This window comes from Sparus aurata, chromosome 19 (genome assembly GCF_900880675.1).
Source record: "Sparus aurata chromosome 19, fSpaAur1.1, whole genome shotgun sequence".
Lineage (NCBI taxonomy): Eukaryota > Metazoa > Chordata > Actinopteri > Spariformes > Sparidae > Sparus > Sparus aurata.
This window is the reverse complement of record NC_044205.1, coordinates 29,550,693-29,574,727: the sequence shown is the minus strand read 5'-3', so window position 1 is coordinate 29,574,727 and position 24,035 is coordinate 29,550,693. Positions and strand designations below refer to the sequence as shown.

Genomic DNA, 24,035 nt, shown 5'->3' with positions numbered 1-24,035 from the left:
CCATCTCAAACTTTATTCCTATAGGAAAGGAGGATGTTTGTTCTTTAATCATTTTTTAATCATTTGAACAACAAATGATTTATTGACACAGTTAAAAGGTTAAAGTCGACTTTCTGAGCTGAAGATTAGTTTTCTTCTTTTATAAAAAACACTGACTGAATTTGAGACACTTCCCTAAAATAATAAAAAGTAACATGAAGAAAGTCGATGCTGCAGAATGTGACGATGGAACTCCGTTCACTACGGAGGCCCTGAATGTCCAAACAAGACGTGTGTGATGCCACTGAACACCAGAGAAACTCACTGTGCGTGACTTTATAAAGGTCAGAGATCCGGACAGGTGTCGCAGCAGATCCTGCCGTCAGTCTCACCTGCAGGTTGCTGTTGCGGCGGCGGGGGCTACACCTGCACTTGTTCAGGTTGCACCTGGACGAGCAGTCGAAGAAGTTACAGTCGTCGTCGCTGCTGCAGTTCTGGTCCAGGATGTCCCTCATCTTGGGCTCGAAGAACGCCATGTCCACGTCGATCGCCACCACCTGAGAGACACAAACCTCAGCTGAGCTCATCCGGATGTTTACCGAGATCACAGCGATAACTTTCATTTATCTATTTATTTAAAGATTATAGACTGAAGAAGTCTTCTGATGATTGTTACTTCACCTCCTGTGTTTTGGACGGAAGCAGCGGTGAACATTACAGCAGTTCTTGTTTCACAGCGTTGGCTTTATAAAGTATAATAAAGTTACATCTGTTCCAACTGTTTTACAGGAGAACCGTAATCCTGCTAATACCAGGAGAACAGTAACGAGCCTCTGTTTAACTTGACATTTGTTGGGTTTAGTGTTTTTTCTCTTTAGCGGCTCATTTTCCAGTCATCATGAGGCTGCCGTGTGAGAGATCAGCGAACAGTTTAGACTGAGTTGTGATGTTTGGCCGGAGCCCAGCGCGGACCTGACACGGCGCTGGATTAATCACAGTCAGCTCAGTCGGCTGCACAAACCGTAAAACCATCTGATAACGCTGAGAAAACAACTGCAGACATTTGTTTGTCTCTGTCCAAACACTCGTGATGAATTTAGAGTCTGTTGATTTGTGACTGAAGGGAAACACAGTCGTCCAGTCGTCTGCCTCCGCTCGCTTTATTATTACAGCTGAGAGAAGCTTCGGCTTTTCAATTTAATATTCCAGATGAATCTAAAAGGATGACTGTATCACTTTGAGCAGTCTGGTTACACAATGAGTGAACTTGACTTTGAGATGAGGATGTTTGGCTGCTCCTCAAAGGAAACTTGACTTTTTTCGGATGAGCTCAAACAGGAAGTGTCTGTTTGTTAAAACGCTCGCTGAAGTTTTCTTTAGTTGAGGAACTTTTGACTAAAATGCTGAAAAACAAGAACAAAATCAAATCATCAACAGCTCATAAAACTGTCCAGCTGCTAAAAACCAGATGAGAACCAGTGACACACTCAGTTATTACCACAGAGTCTCTTATATAATCCACTCATGTTAGGCAGAGTTTTACTCAGACCACATTCAGAGGCGGTCTGGACCACATCTGAGAACCACTTACTTAATTACAGTCCTCTGTGAAACAAGAAGAAGAAGAAGAAGAAAACACAACAACAGTCTGAACCTACCTACACGTCAGCTGATCCAACCACATCACCACCAGACTCCATTAACAAATGTGGTGATTTTAAGAGTTGTTGAGTTAAAACAAACTTTACAACGTGGTGAAACTGTGTCTGTGACAGATTCTAACTCGTTGTGTCCTTGTTATAAATTCAGCATTAAATGTAATCTATGAAGCCGACTATTAACCACAACTTCACCAGACTCCATTCACAAATCAGCTAATTTTAGGAGTTGTTGTGTAGAGTAAAGCTTTATAAACATGATGAAACTGTGTGTGTGACAGATTGTAAGTCATTATGTCCTTGTTGTAAATTCAGCATTAAATCTTTCAGCTGAAGTTGTTTGTCTCCTTGTAAAAAGTGTCAGTTTGTGGCAGCATGTCTGTACCAGCCTGTCTGCTTCTGTGTCTAAAGTGCTAAAGTCTTACCTGCCAACATTGATCAGCTGTTTGAACACACTGTTTACACTGATTTCACCATTTACACTCCATTTATGAAAGAAGAAACATGTTATTGATCTAAACATGTCACATGTTACAAAGACACTAAACAGTAACAATATAGGCTACTTCTTTGTCCCCGTGGAGAAAGTCCCCAGACTCCCTTAACAAAAGTGTCAGTTTAGTGAGTTGTTGAGTTGGAGACACTTTATAAACTCTGTGAAACTCTGTCTCTGACTCATTCTGCATTATCTGGACCTTCTTGTTCATTCAGCAAATGTTCACGTGAACTTCTTTCAGTCTTTGTTTAAAAAAATCATCTGGTTTATAAATTATCAGCCTCTATCAGGGAATCCAAGTTAGGTTGGTGCATCAATAATGAAGAGATTTATGAGCTTTTCTAACTAAACAGAGGAAGACAGTGCTTCGATTATTTCAAAAGATGTGTGTGTGTGTGTGTATGACCTTCTGTTGCTCAGCTGCAGGGTCACATCTTCTGCTTCAGGCATCTCTTCAACAAAAACCTCACGTAATCCACCATCCGCTCTCTGATTTCCATCTCTGCTCTCTCTAATAGCTTTTTTAAAAAGCCCATTTTTATCTCATTCCCTCAGCCGCCTGCTTCACGTTCTTCCTGTTTATGTTCATCACATTCAGGAAACATTAAGGCCACTCAGACCACTCTGATGCTTTTCACTGTCCTGGTGGAGAAGGTCACCAAACTGCCTTCGAAGTGAATCTACAGATGGATAGAAACTCACCGTCAGGTCCTTCCTGATGGCGAAGTTCTCCGGTTTGATGTCACACAGGTGCAGTTTGTGGGTGAAGTCGTTGTCAAAGTGCCACACCATGTCCAGAAAACTCAGCGCGATGCGGTGCACCATCTCCCTGGTAGTCCACCTCCCTCGTGCCCCAGAACCAGCCACCTCCTCCAGGGAGAAGATGTTCTGGTCCCAGGCGTGTCCGGCAGACAGGTACTCCACAGCGTAGAAGTGACCGCAGGAGCCCAACACCTTCGCTACGTGGGTACTGAGGTCCTGCAGGACTCTGGAGAGCAGAGGAGAACACGGGTCTTTACAGTCCTGATCGTTTCCTCACTTCACCTGAACTGACGTCAGACTGACACTTCAGATTCTGTCGCTGAGTTGCTCCTTTTTTATGAGCAGAACAAACTTTCAGGTTGAAGGTGGAATTGGTAAGAAACGGCCTGATTTCAAAGGTCTCAGAGCTCCTGGTCTCTGGACTCTGAGCTCCTGATCTCTGAGCTCCTGGTCTCAGAGCTCCTGGTCTCTGAGCTCCTGGTCTCTGAGCTCCTGGTCTCAGAGCTCCTGGTCTCTGAGCTCCTGGTCTCTGAGCTCCTGGTCTCTGAGCCCCTGGTCTCAGAGCTCCTGGTCTCTGAGCCCCTGGTCTCTGAGCTCCTGGTCTCTGAGCCCCTGGTCTCTGAGCCCCTGGTCTCAGAGCTCCTGGTCTCTGAGCTCCTGGTCTCTGAGCTCCTGGTCTCAGAGCTCCTGGTCTCTGAGCTCCTGGTCTCTGAGCTCCTGGTCTCTGAGCCCCTGGTCTCTGAGCCCCTGGTCTCTGAGCTCCTGGTCTCTGAGCCCCTGGTCTCTGAGCCCCTGGTCTCTGAGCTCCTGGTCTCTGAGCCCCTGGTCTCTGAGCCGTCAGAGCAGAATTACACAAGAATCTGCAAACATATTTTATTTAATTCTAAATTCCATAACAGCGTTTAAGAACAACTGCTCTTTGTTTTGTTGGAAAATAAATCTGTGCCTTCACTGCACACAAAGCTACCTGACTGACCTGTGTACCTGACTGCTGCTCAGTGATGGTGAACGACTGTTTCAGAGCGTATATATCACAGGTCAGTCCGATCCACAGCAGCTTGTTATTCCCTGCTTCTCTGTTGTTTTTGCTTCTATATCCATCCAGCAGCTCTCCGAGCAGCGTTCACACACTCACACACTCTCCGTGTGTCTGCAGGCCTCCAGATAAGCAGCAGCACAGGTCACTTCGCTTCGCCGGTTTTATTTTTGGACTCGGTGGAGTTTTGGCTTCCAGCCTGTTGGGTCGTCTGAGCATCTGAAAACAAGCTGGTGCCTTTCTGTCTTCGTCCTCCAGCTCTGCCCACAGTCATTCTCACATTTTCAAGACTGAGATGAACTCATTTGGGGGCTAAATACTATATTTCACATTTACTTTTTTTATTATTTATTGCAAGAATGTGGCAGAAACATGGTTATCTGGATTTTGGGACTTTCTTTTGGTGTGTGATGGAAACGGAGTCACTGTCATAAGGAATTGTAAAAATCTTTTTTAACAGTTGTGGATGAAATCTGTATTTAATAAATATTTTATGAACATGAAATGTCGAGAAATTTAATGAAATGCTTGGAATATAAGTGGAGGCTAATTCAGTATGAAGTGGAATATAGCAGGTCCTCATAGTACAACAAAACGCAATATAGTGTGACACTGTTATTGGTATTATTATTATTATTATTATTATTAATATTATTATTTAGTACTATTGTAGGTATAAACCTGAATCACTCCTCTGGGGATCAACAGAGGTGCATCGTATCTTCTGCTTGTCTGTAATTCTTTGTCCTTGAGTTTATCTGTTTCCTCACTGCAATAAAATAATTTACACACTTAATGCCAATATTTGTTTTGTACTTTTCCAATATGATTTTTTTCCTCAGTGATGGTTGTTGTCAAGACTTACAGGTGCAGTATCTTTATGAATAAACTGTTAATAAATAAAAATAATAGATAAAAAGATAAAATAATAGTGGCATAGAAAAAAAATGCCATAATGTAAAAAACGTTCTGCACATTTAATTTAAAATTATTAAATAACTGATTAATAATTAGGGGCGTCTCCACTGTGTTCATGCCCAACAGATGTGAGAATTAATTTCCTAATGCCATAATTATTTTCCGCCAGCCAAACAGTCAGGATTCAAAGTGACAAAACTTTATGAACTCCACGTGGCTTCTTTATAAACCCTTTAATATAAAAGGGACTCATTTAAATCAGTTGATAAATGTTAAGTTATAGTGCTTTTTATCCAGCAGCTGCCCTGCTGCTCCTCACAGGCGAGTCCAGTCCGGACCAAGATGGCGGCGACGTTGACGTGCGGCCCCGCGGTCAGTGAGCCGTTAACGCGGATAAATCTACGGCAAGCAGCAGCTGTCAGTCACACAGGTGTACGGAGGGAAGAGAAGAAGCAGGTCGGGACAACAAACGTTCATTTAATCGTCTTAAACTGTGTTAAACACGAGGAAACCTGTTGATGAGCCGCAGAGACGTTGTTGTTGTTGTTGTTGTTGTTGTTAGCATCATGCTACAATGATTAGCACACTTTTAAATGTTGTCGTATGTGTTAAACTGAACCGTCAGCCTCTCATGTTAGTGTTAGTGTTAGTGTGATGGCTGCAGAGTGTCAGTGTTTACAGCTTGAACTCTGTCAGCTGTGTAACGTCTGTTAGCTGCTGTTAATAAAGACATATTTAATATTTACTGTGTTTACTGGTTAACGTTCACTGCTACAGGAACATACAGTTTACAAAATGGCTGCCACAGGGCTTCATGCTGTCAATCACGTTACAAGTTACTTTTTAAAATGTAATGGATTACATATTAAGTTACCTTCAGTTTAGAGTAATGTATTAGGTCACAATATTACTGCTTATGTAGAGTAATAGATTACTTATTCCACTACTTTTCAGTCACTTTCAACAAAATGTCTAATCACCTCTATAGAACAATAAAAGTCTTGATGTGTTTAAATACACGATGGTCCTGTCTGATAGGTTATGAGCTATAATCACTATCTTTAATTGAAGGCTCGCTCATGTTTAACTGAAAATATTGATTATGTGCGTTGATTGAACAACAGTTCTGGTCTGTTCGGCCCACACAGGACCGGGTTCTCCTGTGGCAGCTCTGGTCTCTGATGATGAGAAACGACCTGTGAACTCGCCGTCCTCGACTCGTCAGGCTGGTAGGAAACTAAATGTTGTGTTGTGTTGTTGAATTCTGATTAAGGTTGAGTTGTTTGATGAGTTATTGTTATTTCTGATGGTTTTGGTTGATGGGAATATTATTTAAGAATCTGATACTGAAGCTTGCGTTGCCTCGACATTGTGTTCAGTGAATATTTATTATGTAAAGCCCTATTCACACAGGACTAGTATTACCTGGGGACCTCAAGTGATTTAGAAGTTATCCCACCATGTCTGTGTTTCGTGTGGCGCATTCAGACGGGATAAGCAAAGTCTGTGTTTTGTTGGAGCAGCACAACAGTTAGATATGGATATTTTTAATATAATAACTGGTGAGCCTGATGAAAGATGGAAAAATGTTCCTTACCGCATGCTGCCATGCATGTAATCCATCTAATCATCTTTCCAGATTTCGCTCTTCTGATGAGCCTCCTGAATTTACACCCAAAATGCTGTCAAAACTTTCATTTATAATTCCCAACGCAGCCTCCATAATTCTCCACCGGGAAAAAGGCAGAAAGAAGGCGTGGAAAACACAAAAACTTTAAGAAACACAAAAGACGACCCCAAATCACAGAGATGCAGATTCGCATGGGACTGATTTTATCACATGACCTCTGTGTTTGGTGAAATATGGTCGGTCATTTGCAGTGGAATCTTAACATTACAAATTACGGACATAGCAGATTCACACTGGATTAAGATCACAGACGACCTCCGCAGTTACTACAGATTACTGGAGGTCTCCAGGTTATACTAGTCCCGTGTGAACAGGGCTAAACTCTACCCATCACACACTTGCTCGTGCTTTTCCAGAGCCATGATCAGCATGTGGTTGTTATACATTCTGTCCACTAGAGGTCACTCTCACATTACCAACACACTTTAAACTGATAGCTTTCTTTCTGAGCAGTATTTAAGCTTGCAGACCGATGAGCTCCGAGCTGAAGAGGAGGGAGGCTTCTCTTCTAGCGGCTAACGTTAGCACACTGAGCGGGAGGTTGTGATTTAGAAAACTTCAGATCAGAAACATCAGAATAGCGACAGGAAACCTGCTAGTGAAGCAGATTCTCTCAACGCTGAATATTACTGCTGTGTTTTAATCGTTAAGCTTGTTGTTGGCTGCTAAGGAAATGCTTTGTTAACGTAGCGTAAAGCTAGCTCCCAAGCTAATGTCAGTCAAATCCAACGTTTAGCGATTGCTTGTCGCACCGTGTCGGCACTTTTCTGTCTGAATGAAATGTTATGGAAATGAGACGGACGATAGACGCGTGCTGAAAACCAGAATAAATCCACTGTCAGGATGTCTGATTGTAGATTTCTTCCCGCTCACCTGAGAAAGGTGTACTCCTCCTGCTGCAGCAGAGACCAGAGGGAGGCCAGCTCGGCTCTGGAGTAACTCTTGTCTCTGTTCTTTAGCTTCTTCCCCCAAAGTCTGGCCAGAGAGCTGTTACTTCCTCCTCCTCCTCCTCCGTCTTCATCCTCGTCCTCCTCAGCCAGCCCCAGAGAGTTTCTCACCTGAGACCAGACATGGTGACTCAGTTAGGATGTCATGGACACTGTCTAACACTGATGTTAGCCTGTTGGAGAAGCTAACACTGAACATAATACAGGGTTTCTGCTGGGTCTTAAGAAGTCTTAAAAAGTCTAAAATTTGACAATCTTAATTTAGGCCTTAAAAAGTCTTAAATAAATCCATATTTTTCATCTACGTCTTAAATTACATTTAGTTAGGTCTTAAATATGTACGTTCATTTACCACTCCCGTCGTCGCCTTTCTTTTGTTTTGTTTTGGGGAAATGCGTCGGTGAGATTCACAGTCAGCTCTGTGTGTTGTACTTCTGTCTGAAGTATCAGAAACAGAAGTGGCATTTTACCAACAGCCCAGTCGGAATTTACCGCCGTACACTTCATCAGTTCTGGAAAGACTTCTACAGCGGAATCTGCTACAACTATGGGAAAGTGTAAATTTAACAAGTGTTGGCTTGAACATCCAGACTTCAGTTGGTTAAAAGCTTTAAAATAATGAATTTGAAGCGCAGTGTACGCTCTCTGCAAGATGACCCTCAACTTGGGCACACTCGGTGTGACAGTGCTGGCGTCACTTACAAAATCAGAAAAACAGCAGTTAGCTTCTAAAAGTCTCCAGCGAAGTCACATTATCACACACTTCTGTAGGCCTTTGTCACCAGTTCCCGGTCCAAGTTCATCCAGTTCTGCTCGACCTGAACTCTGCCCTGCCTCTGCCGACTCGCATTCAAGCGACTTTCAAACCATTTTCGGCTCAACTCCAACGTTAAAAGCGGAGGTGCTTTGGAATTTGAACACCATTGCTAAACATTTTATCAACAGATTTGGATGTAAAAGTGTGGTTATTTTTTAAAGTAATTCTGGGACTGCACTTTTCCTGACTTTTTTGTACTTCATGTAGGTCTTAGACCCTGTTTACACGAGGACGCTTGCGGGTAAAAACAACAAAATATTTTATCGGAAGTGCCTTTCGTTTACACGGTGACGGCGTTTTTGGGGCTTGAAAACGCAAAAATCTGAAACCACCCTCCAGAGTGGAAAAGTTGAATACGCTCCGCCGCAGCGTTTCCGTGTACACTGGCAAAACGCAAAACTCTGCTCAGATCTGCTCACGTCGCGTACGCGTTTACGTCACATACATGCGCCAGTACAGGGAAATAAACAAACATGTCGGATTATTTCCATGCATCGGACCTTCAAGCTGCTCTGGCAGCTCTAATAAACGTACAGGAGTCTTTCCACGAAATGTACAGGATATGTACAGATAGCATTACTGAACAGGGAAGGATCTGTAATTACCTCTATCAAATTTTGGATGCACCAATTCGTCGGAGGCGACCCAGGCGGCTTTGGACGAGACCCTAGCCGCCTGGCATGCATACCCAATCGAATTCCACACACTTTTGCGTCACCATATGCACGCAGATTTCCTCCTGAAAACGCTCGTCTAAACGCGGAATAAAAAGTGAAGACGCAACGCCACTTTTGCGTCTTCTGTTCAGACTGTCATCGTGTAAACGTAGCCTTAAATTTAGTTCAAAATGGTCTTAAAAAGTCTTAAATTTGACTTGTTCAAACCTGCTTAAACCCTGTAATATCATTAGCTTTATTAGCACGTACAACTTACTTCCATGGTGGCGTAGAAAACCACATCGAGAGGCGAGAGCTCCTCTGCTGCGTCCTGTCAGAGACATGAATTACTGAAAATTATTTGAATTCACTTTGATTTATATGTAAGCTTCACTGGAACATTAATATAACTTTTAGGACAGGAAATGCAGCTCATAATGAATCACCTGGTAGTCCAGTATTCCCAGCGGTTCGTAGGAGGAGAAATTCTCCAGTTTGGACTTGAGGATGACGGGGTTTCCTCTCCAGCGCGCCTCGATCACCTTCTTCCCGTTCTCGTAGTAGAGGCAGCGCTTGTACTCGACCAGGCCGAGCACACACAGATCCTCGCACATGTCCCCCGTCACCGAACCCTCGCCGAACTCCAGACACTGTACGGCAGAGCAGGAGGGACACACAGAGCAGAGGTGTCGGGTCACAAGAAGTCCAGAACTTTACATCGTAATGAGACCACAAATCGTTCTCTCACTTTTATTTTCGTTCAACACATGGATCAGTTTTGAGTCTGACACCTTCAGAACTTAGTATCTCAGGTTTGTGATTTAACTGCTGTCTCTTCTGTGATGCGTCAGTGTTTCACTCTGTGTACCTGTGAAACCTGAAGGAGGAGAGACGGACCTGAGAATCACACACTGGACTGAGCTGCGCAGCATCTGAACAGCTCCGTGTCCAGAGGTGTGAGGGATGAGGTTGAGGATTAGCGGTAGTTCTGGTCAGGGATTACCCGGCTAATCCTCGCTCTGCCCACATTCCAACACAAACATCAGTCAGTAAGAAGTTCAGAGAACAAACTCAGACATCAGACACCTCAAGCCTCTCAACAGCTGCTGGACCGTCACTGTGCGTTCATATCAAGCTTCTTTTATCCCTTTAGCTGCTCTAAAACACAACACGAGGCCTGAGGACCAAGAAAGTTCATCTATTAGATAAACTATGGGCAGAAAGTTAAGCACATAAAGAACTCGTTATGAAAACACCAAGATTTAAATCATCAGTCTCCACAGTTATTTTCCAGGTCGGTGGACGAGGTAATATGAGTCACAGAGGCAGGAAGTGTGACAGACAGGAAGACAGCGAGCGAACACTGAGGAAGAAAAGATGAAGACGAGCAGACAGATAAGAGAGAGACTCTGTCGTTAGCTTCAGATAACAACCTGACGACAGCCGGCCGGTGACGGACGACCCTCCATCCTCTCAACATCAGACAGTTAACATGTCGGAGACCAGAGTTTAGATAATGTGGACGTTTAGTCCTTCATCTGTCTCCTGACTCGTAAACATCTGCAGACTGACGGTAAAATCTGGACCGGACTCAAAGTTAATAACTCTTCACATCGCAGCCTGACGCAGCTGGATCGTCTCTGCTCACATGAGGATCAGCTGCTTTCACATGAACTGTGGGAAACAACGAGCGGCGGCGCTCCAGCTCCAGACGCCATTTTAAACATCAGACATCTGTCGCTGACACGTCGTTTTGGTTTTCAACGAGTCACGAAACAAAGATTTTATTGATCGTGATGGTGGAGACGAACTTTCTGAGACGCTGCAGCTGGAGGCTGATTCATGAACTCTCTGCTTACCTCAAATATTCACTGCTCCACCTGTCCTCCTGCTCCACCTGTCCTCCCTCTCACCTGTCCTCCTGCTCCACCTGTCCTCCTGCTCCACCTGTCCTCCTGCTCCACCTGTCCTCCCTGTCACCTGTCCTCCTGCTCCACCTGTCCTCCCTCTCACCTGTCCTCCTGCTCCACCTGTCCTCCTGCTCACCTGTCCTCCTGCTCCACCTGTCCTCCTGCTCCACCTGTCCTCCCTCTCACCTGTCCTCCTGCTCCACCTGTCCTCCTGCTCCACCTGTCCTCCCTCTCACCTGTCCTCCTGCTCACCTGTCCTCCTGCTCCACCTGTCCTCCCTCTCACCTGTCCTCCTGCTCCACCTGTCCTCCTGCTCCACCTGTCCTCCTGCTCCACCTGTCCTCCCTCTCACCTGTCCTCCCTCTCACCTGTCCTCCTGCTCCACCTGTCCTCCCTCTCACCTGTCCTCCCTCTCACCTGTCCTCCTGCTCCACCTGTCCTCCTGCTTCACCTGTCCTCCTGCTCCACCTGTCCTCCCTCTCACCTGTCTTCCTGCTCCACCTGTCCTCCCTCTCACCTGTCCTCCTGCTCCACCTGTCCTCCCTCTCACCTGTCCTCCCTCTCACCTGTCCTCCCTCTCACCTGTCCTCCTGCTCCACCTGTCCTCCCTCTCACCTGTCCTCCTGCTCCACCTGTCCTCCTGCTTCACCTGTCCACCTGCTCCACCTGTCCTCCCTCTCACCTGTCCTCCTGCTCCACCTGTCCTCCCTCTCACCTGTCCTCCTGCTCCACCTGTCCTCCCTCTCACCTGTCCTCCCTCTCACCTGTCCTCCTGCTCCACCTGTCCTCCTGCTCCACCTGTCCTCCCTCTCACCTGTCCTCCTGCTCCACCTGTCCTCCCTCTCACCTGTCCTCCCTCTCACCTGTCCTCCTGCTCCACCTGTCCTCCCTCTCACCTGTCCTCCTGCTCCACCTGTCCTCCTGCTCCACCTGTCCTCCCTCTCACCTGTCCTCCTGCTCCACCTGTCCTCCTGCTCCACCTGTCCCCCCTCTCACCTGCTCCTCCTGCTCCACCTGTCCTCCTGCTCCACCTGTCCTCCTGCTCCACCTCTCCTCCTGCTCCACCTGTCCTCCTGCCCCACCTGTCCTCCTGCTCCACCTCTCCTCCTGCTCCACCTGTCCTCCTGCCCCACCTGTCCTCCTGCTCCACCTGTCCTCCTGCTCCACCTGTCCTCCCTCTCACCTGTCCTCCTGCCCCACCTGTCCTCCCTCTCACCTGTCCTCCTGCTCCACCTGTCCTCCTGCCCCACCTGTCCTCCCTCTCACCTGTCCTCCTGCTCCACCTGTCCTCCCTCTCACCTGTCCTCCTGCTCCACCTGTCCTCCCTCTCACCTGTCCTCCTGCTCCACCTGTCCTCCTGCTCCACCTGTCCTCCTGCTCTCTCTGCATGGTCTCTAGTCTCTCGTTGGATCGTTTTTCATCCCTTAAGATAAAACCTGGAAGTGGTTTTCCTTATCGTGTGTGTGTGTGTGTGTGTGTGTGTGTGTGTGTGTGTGTGTGTGTGTGTGTGTTGATGGACTCAACAGGAGTGGGAGGAGAAGTGTTGAGAGTCAAAGGAGACGCTGCAATTATCCTCCCCCCTCCTCCCATTTGAGTTCCTAATAGTTCCTGCTGTCTCTCATCACAGTGAATCAGAACCACTGCTGTGTGTGTGTGTGTGTGTGTGTGTGTGTGTGTGTGTGTGTGTGTGTGTGTGGGTGTGTGTGTGTGTGTGTGTGTGTGTGTGTGTGTTAGATGCTTTAACAGAATCGAGCCTGTTTCTTTAATCATGTTCAAGTTTTTTTAGCATCACAAACGTAAATCTTTAGTAGAATTTGGCTGTTTGTTGTGGAACATATTATTTTCTGAAGCTAACAGTTTAACTCTGTATCCTCTGGAGAGAGTTTCCTCTGTCCTGTCCAGCTTAAATCTACAGCTTTCTGCTGCTTAAATATGTTTTAAGTTTCCACACAGTTCAGATTCGTTAATTAAAATAGTTTGTAAAGCAGGTGATGAATCCTGAGCTCCATCAGAGCTGTCTCTGAATATTTATTTTAAAAGCTTTTATAGAGTTTGATTCTGTTTCTTCTGGAGAGTTTCCTCTGTCCTGTAAAGTTTATAACCACAGCTTTTAGTGTTGCTGCTTAAATGTGCCATGATATTTGCTGCAGTGACATAACTCGGTGCGTGGAAATGACTGAAAAGTGTTTTTTAGCCAGTGTAGCGCTGCAGTTTCCCTCTCTGGCGGGATGACAGTCATTAGCACAGTTTCTGTTTTCCCCTCAGGATTTGCTCTTGAGAAAATGTTTGTAGTTCCTCCAAAGATGACATTTCCCCTCTGAAGTCACAGCCTGGACTCTGTATCCACAACAGTGAGCAGACACGAGTGCAAAAATAGTCCAGCAGGATTTTCTTTTCGTTCGTGCCACAGCAGCTCACAGGGGTTCATCCATGGTTCAGCTTCAGAAACACAAACACACACAGTGGGACTAAAGGACACCTTTTGATTAGCAGTGTTTCGAGCAGCACTTCAACTCAAAGTGTCTCAGAAATAGTTTGGACTTTGTCTCCAGAGCCCACTTATGTCTTCAACCCACAGCTGTAAACAGAATCTTTTCAGGGTTCACTCTGATGATTCTGGTTCCTTGAAAACCTGCTTGAAACGTCTTCTGTTGCCTCAACTTGAGATATTTTCATCTCTATGCGTCTTGTCCGTCGGGAACAGACCACACCGCCTCCTCTTCAGAGACGAGGACGAGGATCTGTGCAGTGGTTCTGCCTGCAGACGAGGACATCTGCACACTCTGGTCTTGATTCCAGCGCTGTGAGCTCTGCAGCCTTCACATATCCGCTCTAATTCCCTGGATTTCCTCCGCCTTGCATCACATCACACCCTCCAGCTGCTTCCTCCTTCCTCCAACTCTGCAGCTGGCAAACTTTCCCACCGCGCTCTGTGTGTGTCTGTGTGTGTGTGTGTGTGTGTGTGTGTGTGTGTGTGTGTGTGTGTGTTTGTTAAAGGGAAGATAAACGCATGCATTTGCACACGGTATTTAATTTGTTGCGCTGGACTGAAATAACATCAATATGTCTATTTTTACAGACTTCAGTAGTTTTCATGTTGGGGTGGAAACGTGTGTGAAACAGTTCAGACTAAACAAAGATTTTGTCTTGTTTATGAGAAGAACAAAAACTGTTCATGTCCTTATTTGCTGCATTATTGTTTCTGAGATTCATCATCCAAGAAGATGCAAAAAAAACTGCAGATGTTTTTTTTCTGGCATCTTGAATTTTGAAGTGTTTGAATAATAAAGAAGACGATAACAGATTCGACAGATTAGCCTGAAGCTAACAACACGTTGTGACTGAAGCAGACGGACAAACTGTTTTTCTTTCTCCAGCTTCGTTCATTATCGTCTGATTGAGATTCGTTCGATGTTTGATTTGGTTTTTGAAGATTTCAGATTATAAAGTGTTGAAGTTTGTGACCTCGGTTCTTCTGGAGACGAGCTGCATGGAGACTTCTGCTGTCTGCAGATACTAAAGTTGTTCTGGAAAATGCTGCAACGTTCAGAATGAGCAAAGCTACAAATCCTTTTTGTCTTTGTCCTGCTGAGTTTGTACAAGAAAACAGCATCGTGACGGAGAGTTAAATCTCAGAGGAGTCCAGCTCATACTCATTCCTCTCTGATTGTTGATCTAGTTTACATGTGGCTGCATTTCTTCAAATATCTGGACTTCACCACACTTGGAGACTCGTGGACTTGGCGGGGAAGTCCGGGAGTCTTGACGGCTGTTCAAACCCACAATTGATCCGGTCCACAGGGAACCAAGAGGACTTTGTGCAGACTTCAGCAGACTTCACTGTCTTAATTATCTTGAAACGTTTAGTGAATCATTCAGGCCAGAAATGAAATGTAACCACATCATGACATCAGATAGATGTTGTGACTGCAGTCTTCAGGCCTCGGCAGCAGGACTCAGTCTGCAGGTCCAGACGGTGGAGATTTGGATGCGGACCTTCTGGTTTCTGGGACCGGTTGTTGGCCCGTCGTCCATCCAGACGTGGATCTCAGAGTCCAGCTCCTGATGTGAGACAGCAGGTGTGTGTCTGCGTGTTTACAGATGTTCACGTTCACCCGGTGGCTGTTAAAGAAGCTTCCAGGGCTGAGAGTGAACCCGGTCCGTCTGCCAGGGTGGTTCTGATGAAGAGTCCAGATGAGATACGTGGGTTCAGTTAAGCGTCTGTCAGTCTCTGTCATCTGAATCTCACCATGATTGATGCCAGCAAACAGCAGAGTGTTTATTTGGCCGAGTCTCCTCCGAGCTTACGACAGAAACAAATGGATCCAGGAAGCAAACGAGCTCCAGACTGAAACATTAAGATCTGCTAATGAACTTCGGTTCTGTCTGCCAAACTGCAACGTGGCTGCAGAGGGAACAAATACTCTGAAATATCAATCCTGGTTTGCTTTTCTTACAAAGACATTTTTACTTTTCCTCATCCAGAAAGTATTTTCTGACTTTCTGTTTCTCTTGTTTCCACCTGTCGTTTTATTATCCTCAAACTTTCACCCACTTCAACTCGTTCGCTTCATTTCTTGTTCTTGTTTCTTTCTTTCGGTCTCCTTTTCATTCTTTAGTTTAATGTTTTCCTTCTTCTTTTTCTTTTAATCCTCATACAGTCCTTCCTCCTTCCCTTCTTTTCTCTCTCTCTTTTCTTTATTTCCTCTCTGTCCTCTTGCCCTTCCTTTATTCTCTTGTCCACCTCATCTAAATCTAAAACACTTTAAGGTACATGTACTGCTAATCCTTCCTGACTTGTGCTCCAGTCTGATATGACTGCAGTACTTCAACATGTCGTGTGTTTGATGTGAAGTCTGTCCTCAGCGAGCGGCAGCAGAAAGCTGAGACGGCTCGCTCGCAGTGAAAGGCTCTTTGTCGTTCTCTTCTCACCATTACATTCCATAATGGTAAAGCCCGAACACACAAGGAACATTTAAACGCCTTAATGACATTCCTGTGTGTATTCAGCCCAAAGGCCTCTGGTGGCCGAGCGAGCACCACAGCAGAGAGAGAGAGAGAGAGAGAGAAATCTACTGAAGGTTTTCTGTCTGAACTCGCCGACGTTTTAAATGTTTGTCAGAAGCAGCCTGAAGCATTTTCCTGGAAACTATTGGAACAAATTAAACACATTCTCTGAGAGAGCAGGAAGCGTTTTATTCTAACACTCATCCTCTCCTCCTGATGATAGTAAAGTCCTCCTCTCCTCCTCCTGATGATATAAAGTCCTCCTCTCCTCCTGATGATATAAAGTCCTCCTCTCCTCCTCCTGATGATATAAAGTCCTCCTCTCCTCCTCCTGATGATATAAAGTCCTCCTCTCCTCCTGATGATATAAAGTCCTCCTCTCCTCCTCCTGATGATATAAAGTCCTCCTCTCCTCCTCCTGATGATATAAAGTCCTCCTCTCCTCCTCCTGATGATATAAAGTCCTCCTCTCCTCCTCCTGAGGATATAAAGTCCTCCTCTCCTCCTGATGATATAAAGTCCTCCTCTCCTCCTCCTGATAATATAAAGTCCTCCTCTCCTCCTCCTGATGATATAAAGTCCTCCTCTCCTCCTGATGATATAAAGTCCTCCTCTCCTCCTCCTGAGGATATAAAGTCCTCCTCTCCTCCTGATGATATAAAGTCCTCCTCTCCTCCTGATGATATAAAGTCCTCCTCTCCTCCTGATGATAAGTCCCTCCCTATATAAAGTCCTCCTCTCCCTCCTGATGATATAAAGTCCTCCTCTCCTCCTCCTGATGATATAAAGTCCTCCTCTCCTCCTGATGATATAAAGTCCTCTTCTCCTCCTCCTGAGGATATAAAGTCCTCCTCTCCTCCTGATGATATAAAGTCCTCCTCTCCTCCTCCTCCTGAGGATATAAAGTCCTCCTCTCCTTCTCCTGATGATATAAAGTCCTCCTCTCCTCCTGATGATATAAAGTCCTCCTCTCCTTCTCCTGATGATATAAAGTCCTCCTCTCCTCCTCCTGATGATAGAAAGTCCTCCTCTCCTCCTCCTGATGATATAAAGTCCTCCTCTCCTCCTCCTGATGATATAAAGTCCTCCTCTCCTCCTGAGGATATAAAGTCCTCCTCTCCTCCTCCTGATGATAGAAAGTCCTCCTCTCCTCCTGAGGATATAAAGTCCTCCTCTCCTCCTCCTGATGATATAAAGTCCTCCTCTCCTCCTCCTGATGATAGAAAGTCCTCCTCTCCTCCTCCTGATGATATAAAGTCCTCCTCTCCTCCTCCTGATGATAGAAAGTCCTCCTCTCCTCCTCCTGATGATATAAAGTCCTCCTCTCCTCCTGATGATATAAAGTCCTCCTCTCCTCCTGATGATATAAAGTCCTCCTCTCCTCCTGAGGATATAAAGTCCTCCTCTCCTCCTCCTGAGGATATAAAGTCCTCCTCTCCTCCTCCTGATGATATAAAGTCCTCCTCTCCTCCTCCTGATGATATAAAGTCCTCCTCTCCTCCTCCTGATGATATAAAGTCCTCCTCTCCTCCTCCTGATGATATAAAGTCCTCCTCTCCTCCTGATGATATAAAGTCCTCCTCTCCTCCTGAGGATATAAAGTCCTCCTCTCCTCCTCCTGATGATAGAAAGTCCTCCTCTCCTCCTCCTGATGATAGAAAGTCCTCCTCTCCTCCTCCTGATGATATAAAGTCCTCCTCTCCTCCTGATGATATAAAGTCCTCCTCTCCTCCTCCTGATGATATAAAGTCCTCCTCTCCTCCTCCTGATGATATAAAGTCCTCCTCTCCTCCTCCTGATGATATAAAGTCCTCCTCTCCTCCTCCTGATGATAGAAAGTCCTCCTCTCCTCCTCCTGATGATATAAAGTCCTCCTCTCCTCCTCCTGATGATATAAAGTCCTCCTCTCCTCCTGAGGATATAAAGTCCTCCTCTCCTCCTCCTGATGATATAAAGTCCTCCTCTCCTCCTCCTGATGATAGAAAGTCCTCCTCTCCTCCTGAGGATATAAAGTCCTCCTCTCCTCCTCCTGATGATATAAAGTCCTCCTCTCCTCCTCCTGATGATAGAAAGTCCTCCTCTCCTCCTCCTGATGATATAAGTCCTCCTCTCCTCCTGATGATATAAAGTCCTCCTCTCCTCCTGATGATATAAAGTCCTCCTCTCCTCCTGAGGATATAAAGTCCTCCTCTCCTCCTCCTGAGGATATAAAGTCCTCCTCTCCTCCTCCTGATGATATAAAGTCCTCCTCTCCTCCTCCTGATGATATAAAGTCCTCCTCTCCTCCTCCTGATGATATAAAGTCCTCCTCTCCTCCTCCTGATGATATAAAGTCCTCCTCTCCTCCTCCTGATGATATAAAGTCCTCCTCTCCTCCTGAGGATATAAAGTCCTCCTCTCCTCCTCCTGAGGATATAAAGTCCTCCTCTCCTCCTCCTGATGATATAAAGTCCTCCTCTCCTCCTCCTGATGATATAAAGTCCTCCTCTCCTCCTCCTGATGATATAAAGTCCTCCTCTCCTCCTCCTGATGATATAAAGTCCTCCTCTCCTCCTCCTGATGATATAAAGTCCTCCTCTCCTCCTGATGATATAAAGTCCTCCTCTCCTCCTGATGATATAAAGTCCTCCTCTCCTCCTGAGGATATAAAGTCCTCCTCTCCTCCTCCTGATGATATAAAGTCCTCCTCTCCTCCTCCTGATGATATAACGTCCTCCTCTCCTCCTCCTGATGATATAAAGTCCTCCTCTCCTCCTCCTGAGGATATAAAGTCCTCCTCTCCTCCTACTGATGATATAAAGTCCTCCTCTCCTCCTCCTGAGGATATAAAGTCCTCCTCTCCTCCTCCTGATGATATAAAGTCCTCCTCTCCTCCTCCTGATGATATAACGTCCTCCTCTCCTCCTCCTGATGATATAAAGTCCTCCTCTCCTCCTCCTGATGATATAAAGTCCTCCTCTCCTCCTCCTGAGGATATAAAGTCCTCCTCTCCTCCTCCTGAGGATATAAAGTCCTCCTCTCCTCCTCCTGAGGATATAAAGTCCTCTCCTCCTCCTCCTGATGATATAAAGTCCTCCTCTCCTCCTCCTGATGATATAAAGTCCTCCTCTCCTCCTCCTGAGGATATAAAGTCCTCCTCTCCTCCTCCTGATGATATAAAGTCCTCCTCTCCTCCTCCTGAGGATATAAAGTCCTCCTCTCCTCCTCCTGATGATATAAAGTCCTCCTCTCCTCCTCCTGAGGTTATAAAGTCCTCCTCTCCTCCTCCTGGTGATATAAAGTCCTCCTCTCCTCCTCCTGGGGATATAAAGTCCTCCTCTCCTCCTCCTGATGATATAAAGTCCTCCTCTCCTCCTCCTGATGATATAAAGTCTTCCTCTCCTCCTCCTGATGATATAAAGTCTTCCTCTCCTCCTCCTGAGGATATAAAGTCCTCCTCTCCTCCTCCTGATGATATAAAGTCCTCCTCTCCTCCTCCTGATGATATAAAGTCCTCCTCTCCTCCTCCTGATGATATAAAGTCTTCCTCTCCTCCTCCTGATGATATAAAGTCCTCCTCTCCTCCTCCTGATGATATAAAGTCCTCTCCTCCTCCTGAGGATATAAAGTCCTCCTCTCCTCCTCCTGAGGATATAAAGTCCTCCTCTCCTCCTCCTGATGATATAAAGTCCTCCTCTCCTCCTCCTGAGGATTTAAAGTCCTCCTCTCCTCTTGAGGATATAAAGTCCTCCTCTCCTCCTCCTGAGGATATAAAGTCCTCCTCTCCTCCTCCTGAGGATATAAAGTCCTCCTCTCCTCCTCCTGATGATATAAAGTCCTCCTCTCCTCCTCCTGAGGATATAAAGTCCTCTCCTCCTCCTCCTGATGATATAAAGTCCTCCTCTCCTCCTCCTGATGATATAAAGTCCTCCTCTCCTCCTCCTGAGGATATAAAGTCCTCCTCTCCTCCTCCTGATGATATAAAGTCCTCCTCTCCTCCTCCTGAGGATATAAAGTCCTCCTCTCCTCCTCCTGATGATATAAAGTCCTCCTCTCCTCCTCCTGAGGTTATAAAGTCCTCCTCTCCTCCTCCTGGTGATATAAAGTCCTCCTCTCCTCCTCCTGGGGATATAAAGTCCTCCTCTCCTCCTCCTGATGATATAAAGTCCTCCTCTCCTCCTCCTGGTGATATAAAGTCCTCCTCTCCTCCTCCTGATGATATAAAGTCCTCCTCTCCTCCTCCTGATGATATAAAGTCCTCCTCTCCTCCTCCTGAGGATATAAAGTCCTCCTCTCCTCCTCCTGAGGATATAAAGTCCTCCTCTCCTCCTCCTGACACAGAGGACTTTGTGAGTTGTGGGATTCAAAAGGTGATTTCTCTTCACTCCCGTTGATGAGCCTGACTGCAGCAGTGATCCGGAGCTGACCTCCACTGTCGGGTGGTTCTGTTCTGTTCTGTTGACTGCTGACTGGAGCTGGAGGGGAAATGGACTTTACTTCATGAACGTAACGTTACAGAGAGGAGACAGAGAACCAGAACCAGAACCAGAGTCTCTGCTGAGTGCTGACTTCACTCAGAGCTTCACCTCAACTCTCTAATGTTCTGCAGTGTTCTTCTGGTTCTGTTGGGTCTGGTTCTCAGACTTCCTTCCTCTCTGACTCTCCTGAAGTTACAGACAGACGAGCAGATGAAACTCAGCGTCACCTCGAGGACACTGGAGGATTTCTCTGCTGGAACTTTGTTGGAAACATCTGAGATGATGTGAGAACAGAACCACAAACCAAAGGAAGTTTCTCATGTGGATTAATGAAAAAACATCACCGTCACGCTCAGAGCTTAAACAGGCGACGGTGGGTAATTTATCACTGGTGACAGGAGGTCAGAGGTCAAGTGCAGTAATGTACAATATTCCCATGAGCCCGCAGTGTAAATCAACACTCCATACGTCCTCTTGTTGTGCTGAGCAGGCTGAAAGCCACCAGAACAATAGTGTGATTTTTTTTCAATAGTGTGTGGGCTGAAAGGCTCGTATTCACCACTGCATGTACGCTGAGTATCTGCACACACACACACACACACACACACACACACACACACACACACACACACACACACACACACACACACACACACACACACACACGGCGTGGGTGGACCAGTTGACCCTGAGGTCAGTTCACTGGAAGTGTAGGCTGAACTCACAGCTGGTGAGTTCACAGTCGCAGGCCACAGCTCAGCCTGATGAACACCCACAACACACTCGTTCACATTAAAGTACACACCGTTTCACGCACATTAACGCTGCACCGAGCGTTTTGGCAGCCGTTAGCCTCCCTAACGAGCCGACGAGCAGGTGACTGTACTTTACGGCTGCTGACTTAATGAAGCAGTAAACACGCGTGGCCGGTTGGTGGGCGAGCGCGCTCATCTGTCAGCAGATAAACAGCAGCTCGCACATTCAATGTGAATCAGCTGCAACCAATCACAGCTCGCCGTCTTTTACAACACGCCTGATGTGTGGAGGTGATGCACCTGCAACCCTGTTACCAGAAAATACGAGATGTAAGGGTAGGTTACTTTTGCAAAGGTTATGATTTAATTATTGGTTGGTTGGTTTGTCGGTTGTTCAGCTTGTTAGTTGCGATAGACGATTAGGCTACCTGGCCCAGAATAGACCCCACTGACTGTTTTTCACATGTTTGTTTCTCAGAGAATAATGCTGGATCCTGGTGGAAAGAACAAGTGTATTTTGGTGGTTTGTATCTACAAGTTAGTACAATTTCATCAAAGTCTTTTTGTTTTTCAAAGCGTTTTTAAGCCCCTCCATGGTGAAACAAAGTCAGATGTCCAACAGAACTTCCTAAAGCAGAAGGTGGCGTCTTCAAAGGGCTTCTTCTGTCTGAGACCACAGAGAAAAGCAGCAAATCCTCACAGCTGAGAAACAGAATGTTTGAAAACTGACTAATTGATTTTAAAAAGTCCCAAATTGTTGATCGATTGAATTTTGCCTCGTTACTTCTGTCTCATCTGCAGGGAAGAGCTGCTCCACATTCAGCAGTCCTCATTGTTCCGACTCATTAAACAAAAAAAACCACTACACTACACCAAACACTACATAACACACCAACTATACACTCCAAACACGCTGTCACAACTCTCCCCCACTCTTAAAACTCTCTGTCTCTATCACCGTCACTGTCGCTGTCCCTCCCACAACTTCCCCTGTTCCTCAGCAACCAAATCACATAGTTTGCCATATAATTTTGTGATTGGTTGGTGTGGTGCCTTTTTCCACCAATAGGAAAGGGGGTAGCACAGTTTTTTTTTGCTTGCAAACACTTCCTGCTTGCGGACACTTTTATGAGAAGCCCGTTTTTATCGTTTCTTCCTGCACCAAACGTGCAGGAAACGCGAGGTGAAAAAGGCGTGGTGTACGTTATTTATCATAAGTCTGGTTTTACTTGGCCTATCAATACAATTTAAAAACTGGCATGTAGTTTGAAGGCCGCACCAAAATATAAGTCGGAACCGAGAGTCGCTGAGTCTCCGTCTCGCTGCTATGTCATCTTAAATTGGTCATGTGATTTGGACGCGCCGGCGCGTTAATCAACCTCAGAGGGTTAAAAACCTTAAAGCTTTTAATTTTATCCAATAATCATGTCAGTCACCATCAATGCTCACAGCAAACAGTTGCAATTTCTTTGATTGTTGCTTTATTTTCTGTTGTTTTTGTAAAGCCAACACTCCTTCACTGTCTCGTCTGTGGGGTCCAAACCATTCTTGTGGCACTCACTGCTGCGTGAACTGTGATCAGACTGCACACGTTAAGAACCTGAACGCTGCCGCCAACTCTGACAGATAAGTCAGTCATCCGTTGAAGCGTGACGCCGCCAGTGACACGTGACGGAGAGGATCAGAAGTCAGAGTCTCTCTCAGTCTCAGTGATGGAACTGAAATGCCATCAGACAACATGTTGAAACTCACTCAGACGCCGATCATCATCCTGAAGGCACAAACTTCCACAGTCCTCACAGTGGCAGCGTGCCGCAGTGTCAGAAAAGTAAAGTAAATCTAATAAAACCAAACTGTCTGCCGCCAAACAAGCCCGCATGAGAACGACTGGAGCAACGCGCAGATAATAAATCACATCAATTTTGTGGAGTACTCATCAGCTGCCATGTCCTCCCTGCAGGCGTCACCTCATCTCTGAACCAAGAAAAGACATAATAACAGTGATTAAAGGAACATGTCTGCAGGCTACAGGAACAAAATAACACTGTTTATATCCACAGAATCAGTGTGTGTGGTGTTGTGAGTCCAGTAATGTTGGTCTGCGTGTTGGTTCAGATGTTATCTTCCCAAAAGGAGACATTCAAGTGAACAAGGGCTTCAGGTACTTTGCGATGTTAAAGGACGTATTTGAAAGAAAAGTCGATTTTTGAGTCTCATTCCCAACAAATCCTGATGCTTTGGGCCGGAGACCGTCCTGACCGACCATCCCAGTTGGTACTGAGACTCAAGAATCAACTTCTCTTTCAAATTGGACCTTTAAGAAACTACAAAAACACATCGATCAGCCTGTCGTGTCACTCACATTTAACCGGCTACTAAATTACAGATAACTTACATCCGACAGAGCGAGTCTGGATTAGATCCTGAACCTCTGGAGGAATAAACACCTGGAGTCTCATCAGGTTCTGATCCGGAGCCGTTTACAGACGGGAGCAGAGCTCAGAGATGACTTTGTATCTTGTAGGATTAAAAAAAGGTGATTTATCTTGTGACTCAGAAACAAATGTTCACAGACGAGGTGATGATTTAAAGTTTTCTCCTCGTTATGTTTCATCTCGTTCTCAGACGTCCTTTAATTTTTTCATGCTGTCGTTTGTTTTCAAGAAACCCTGAAACATTAGTAACGACTTTGTGGAAGCTAATGCAGTTCCTGAACAGAAACCTTCAGATCAGACTCACATTATTCACCTCTCTTGACTTGCTGTTTTTTTCTGAAATTGCTTTTTTCGGAGCGTCCTTGAATGCATCACCAGAGACACTTCTGATTATGCTTGTTGAAGTAATTAACTGAAATCGGATATGATCGAAAATGTGTGAGTCAAGACATTAAAATAACATCGGTGTCGTTTTTAAATGTCCTTAAAGAAACAGGAACATTACAATTATG

The 24,035-nt window shown here is 45.7% G+C and overlaps 1 protein-coding gene and 1 long non-coding RNA gene across 3 annotated transcripts in view; one reads left to right on the top strand and one right to left on the bottom strand.

The window, feature by feature from the left end:
- Positions 1–24,035, bottom strand: part of dipk1c (divergent protein kinase domain 1C) — a 43,105-nt gene that overhangs the window by 4,351 nt on the left and 14,719 nt on the right. Inside the window, exons 1-6 of one of the 2 annotated variants that reach the window (XM_030398164.1) lie at positions 9,708–9,728; positions 9,406–9,609; positions 9,237–9,290; positions 7,413–7,597; positions 2,836–3,121; positions 372–536 (exon numbers count right to left, since the gene is read on the bottom strand). In XM_030398164.1, coding sequence (XP_030254024.1) covers positions 372–536; positions 2,836–3,121; positions 7,413–7,597; positions 9,237–9,290; positions 9,406–9,573 — 858 coding nt within the window. In that variant the 5' untranslated portion in view covers positions 9,574–9,609; positions 9,708–9,728. Of the gene's footprint in view, positions 1–371; positions 537–2,835; positions 3,122–7,412; positions 7,598–9,236; positions 9,291–9,405; positions 9,610–9,707; positions 9,729–24,035 lie in introns of those variants that run through there. The other variant, XM_030398163.1, reaches the window with a different exon arrangement.
- Positions 5,107–24,035, top strand: part of LOC115570004 (uncharacterized) — a 33,810-nt gene continuing 14,881 nt past the window's right edge. The window contains exons 1-2 of the long non-coding RNA XR_003981664.1: positions 5,107–5,305; positions 5,998–6,078. This is a non-coding gene — a long non-coding RNA (uncharacterized LOC115570004). The remainder of the gene's footprint in view (positions 5,306–5,997; positions 6,079–24,035) is intronic.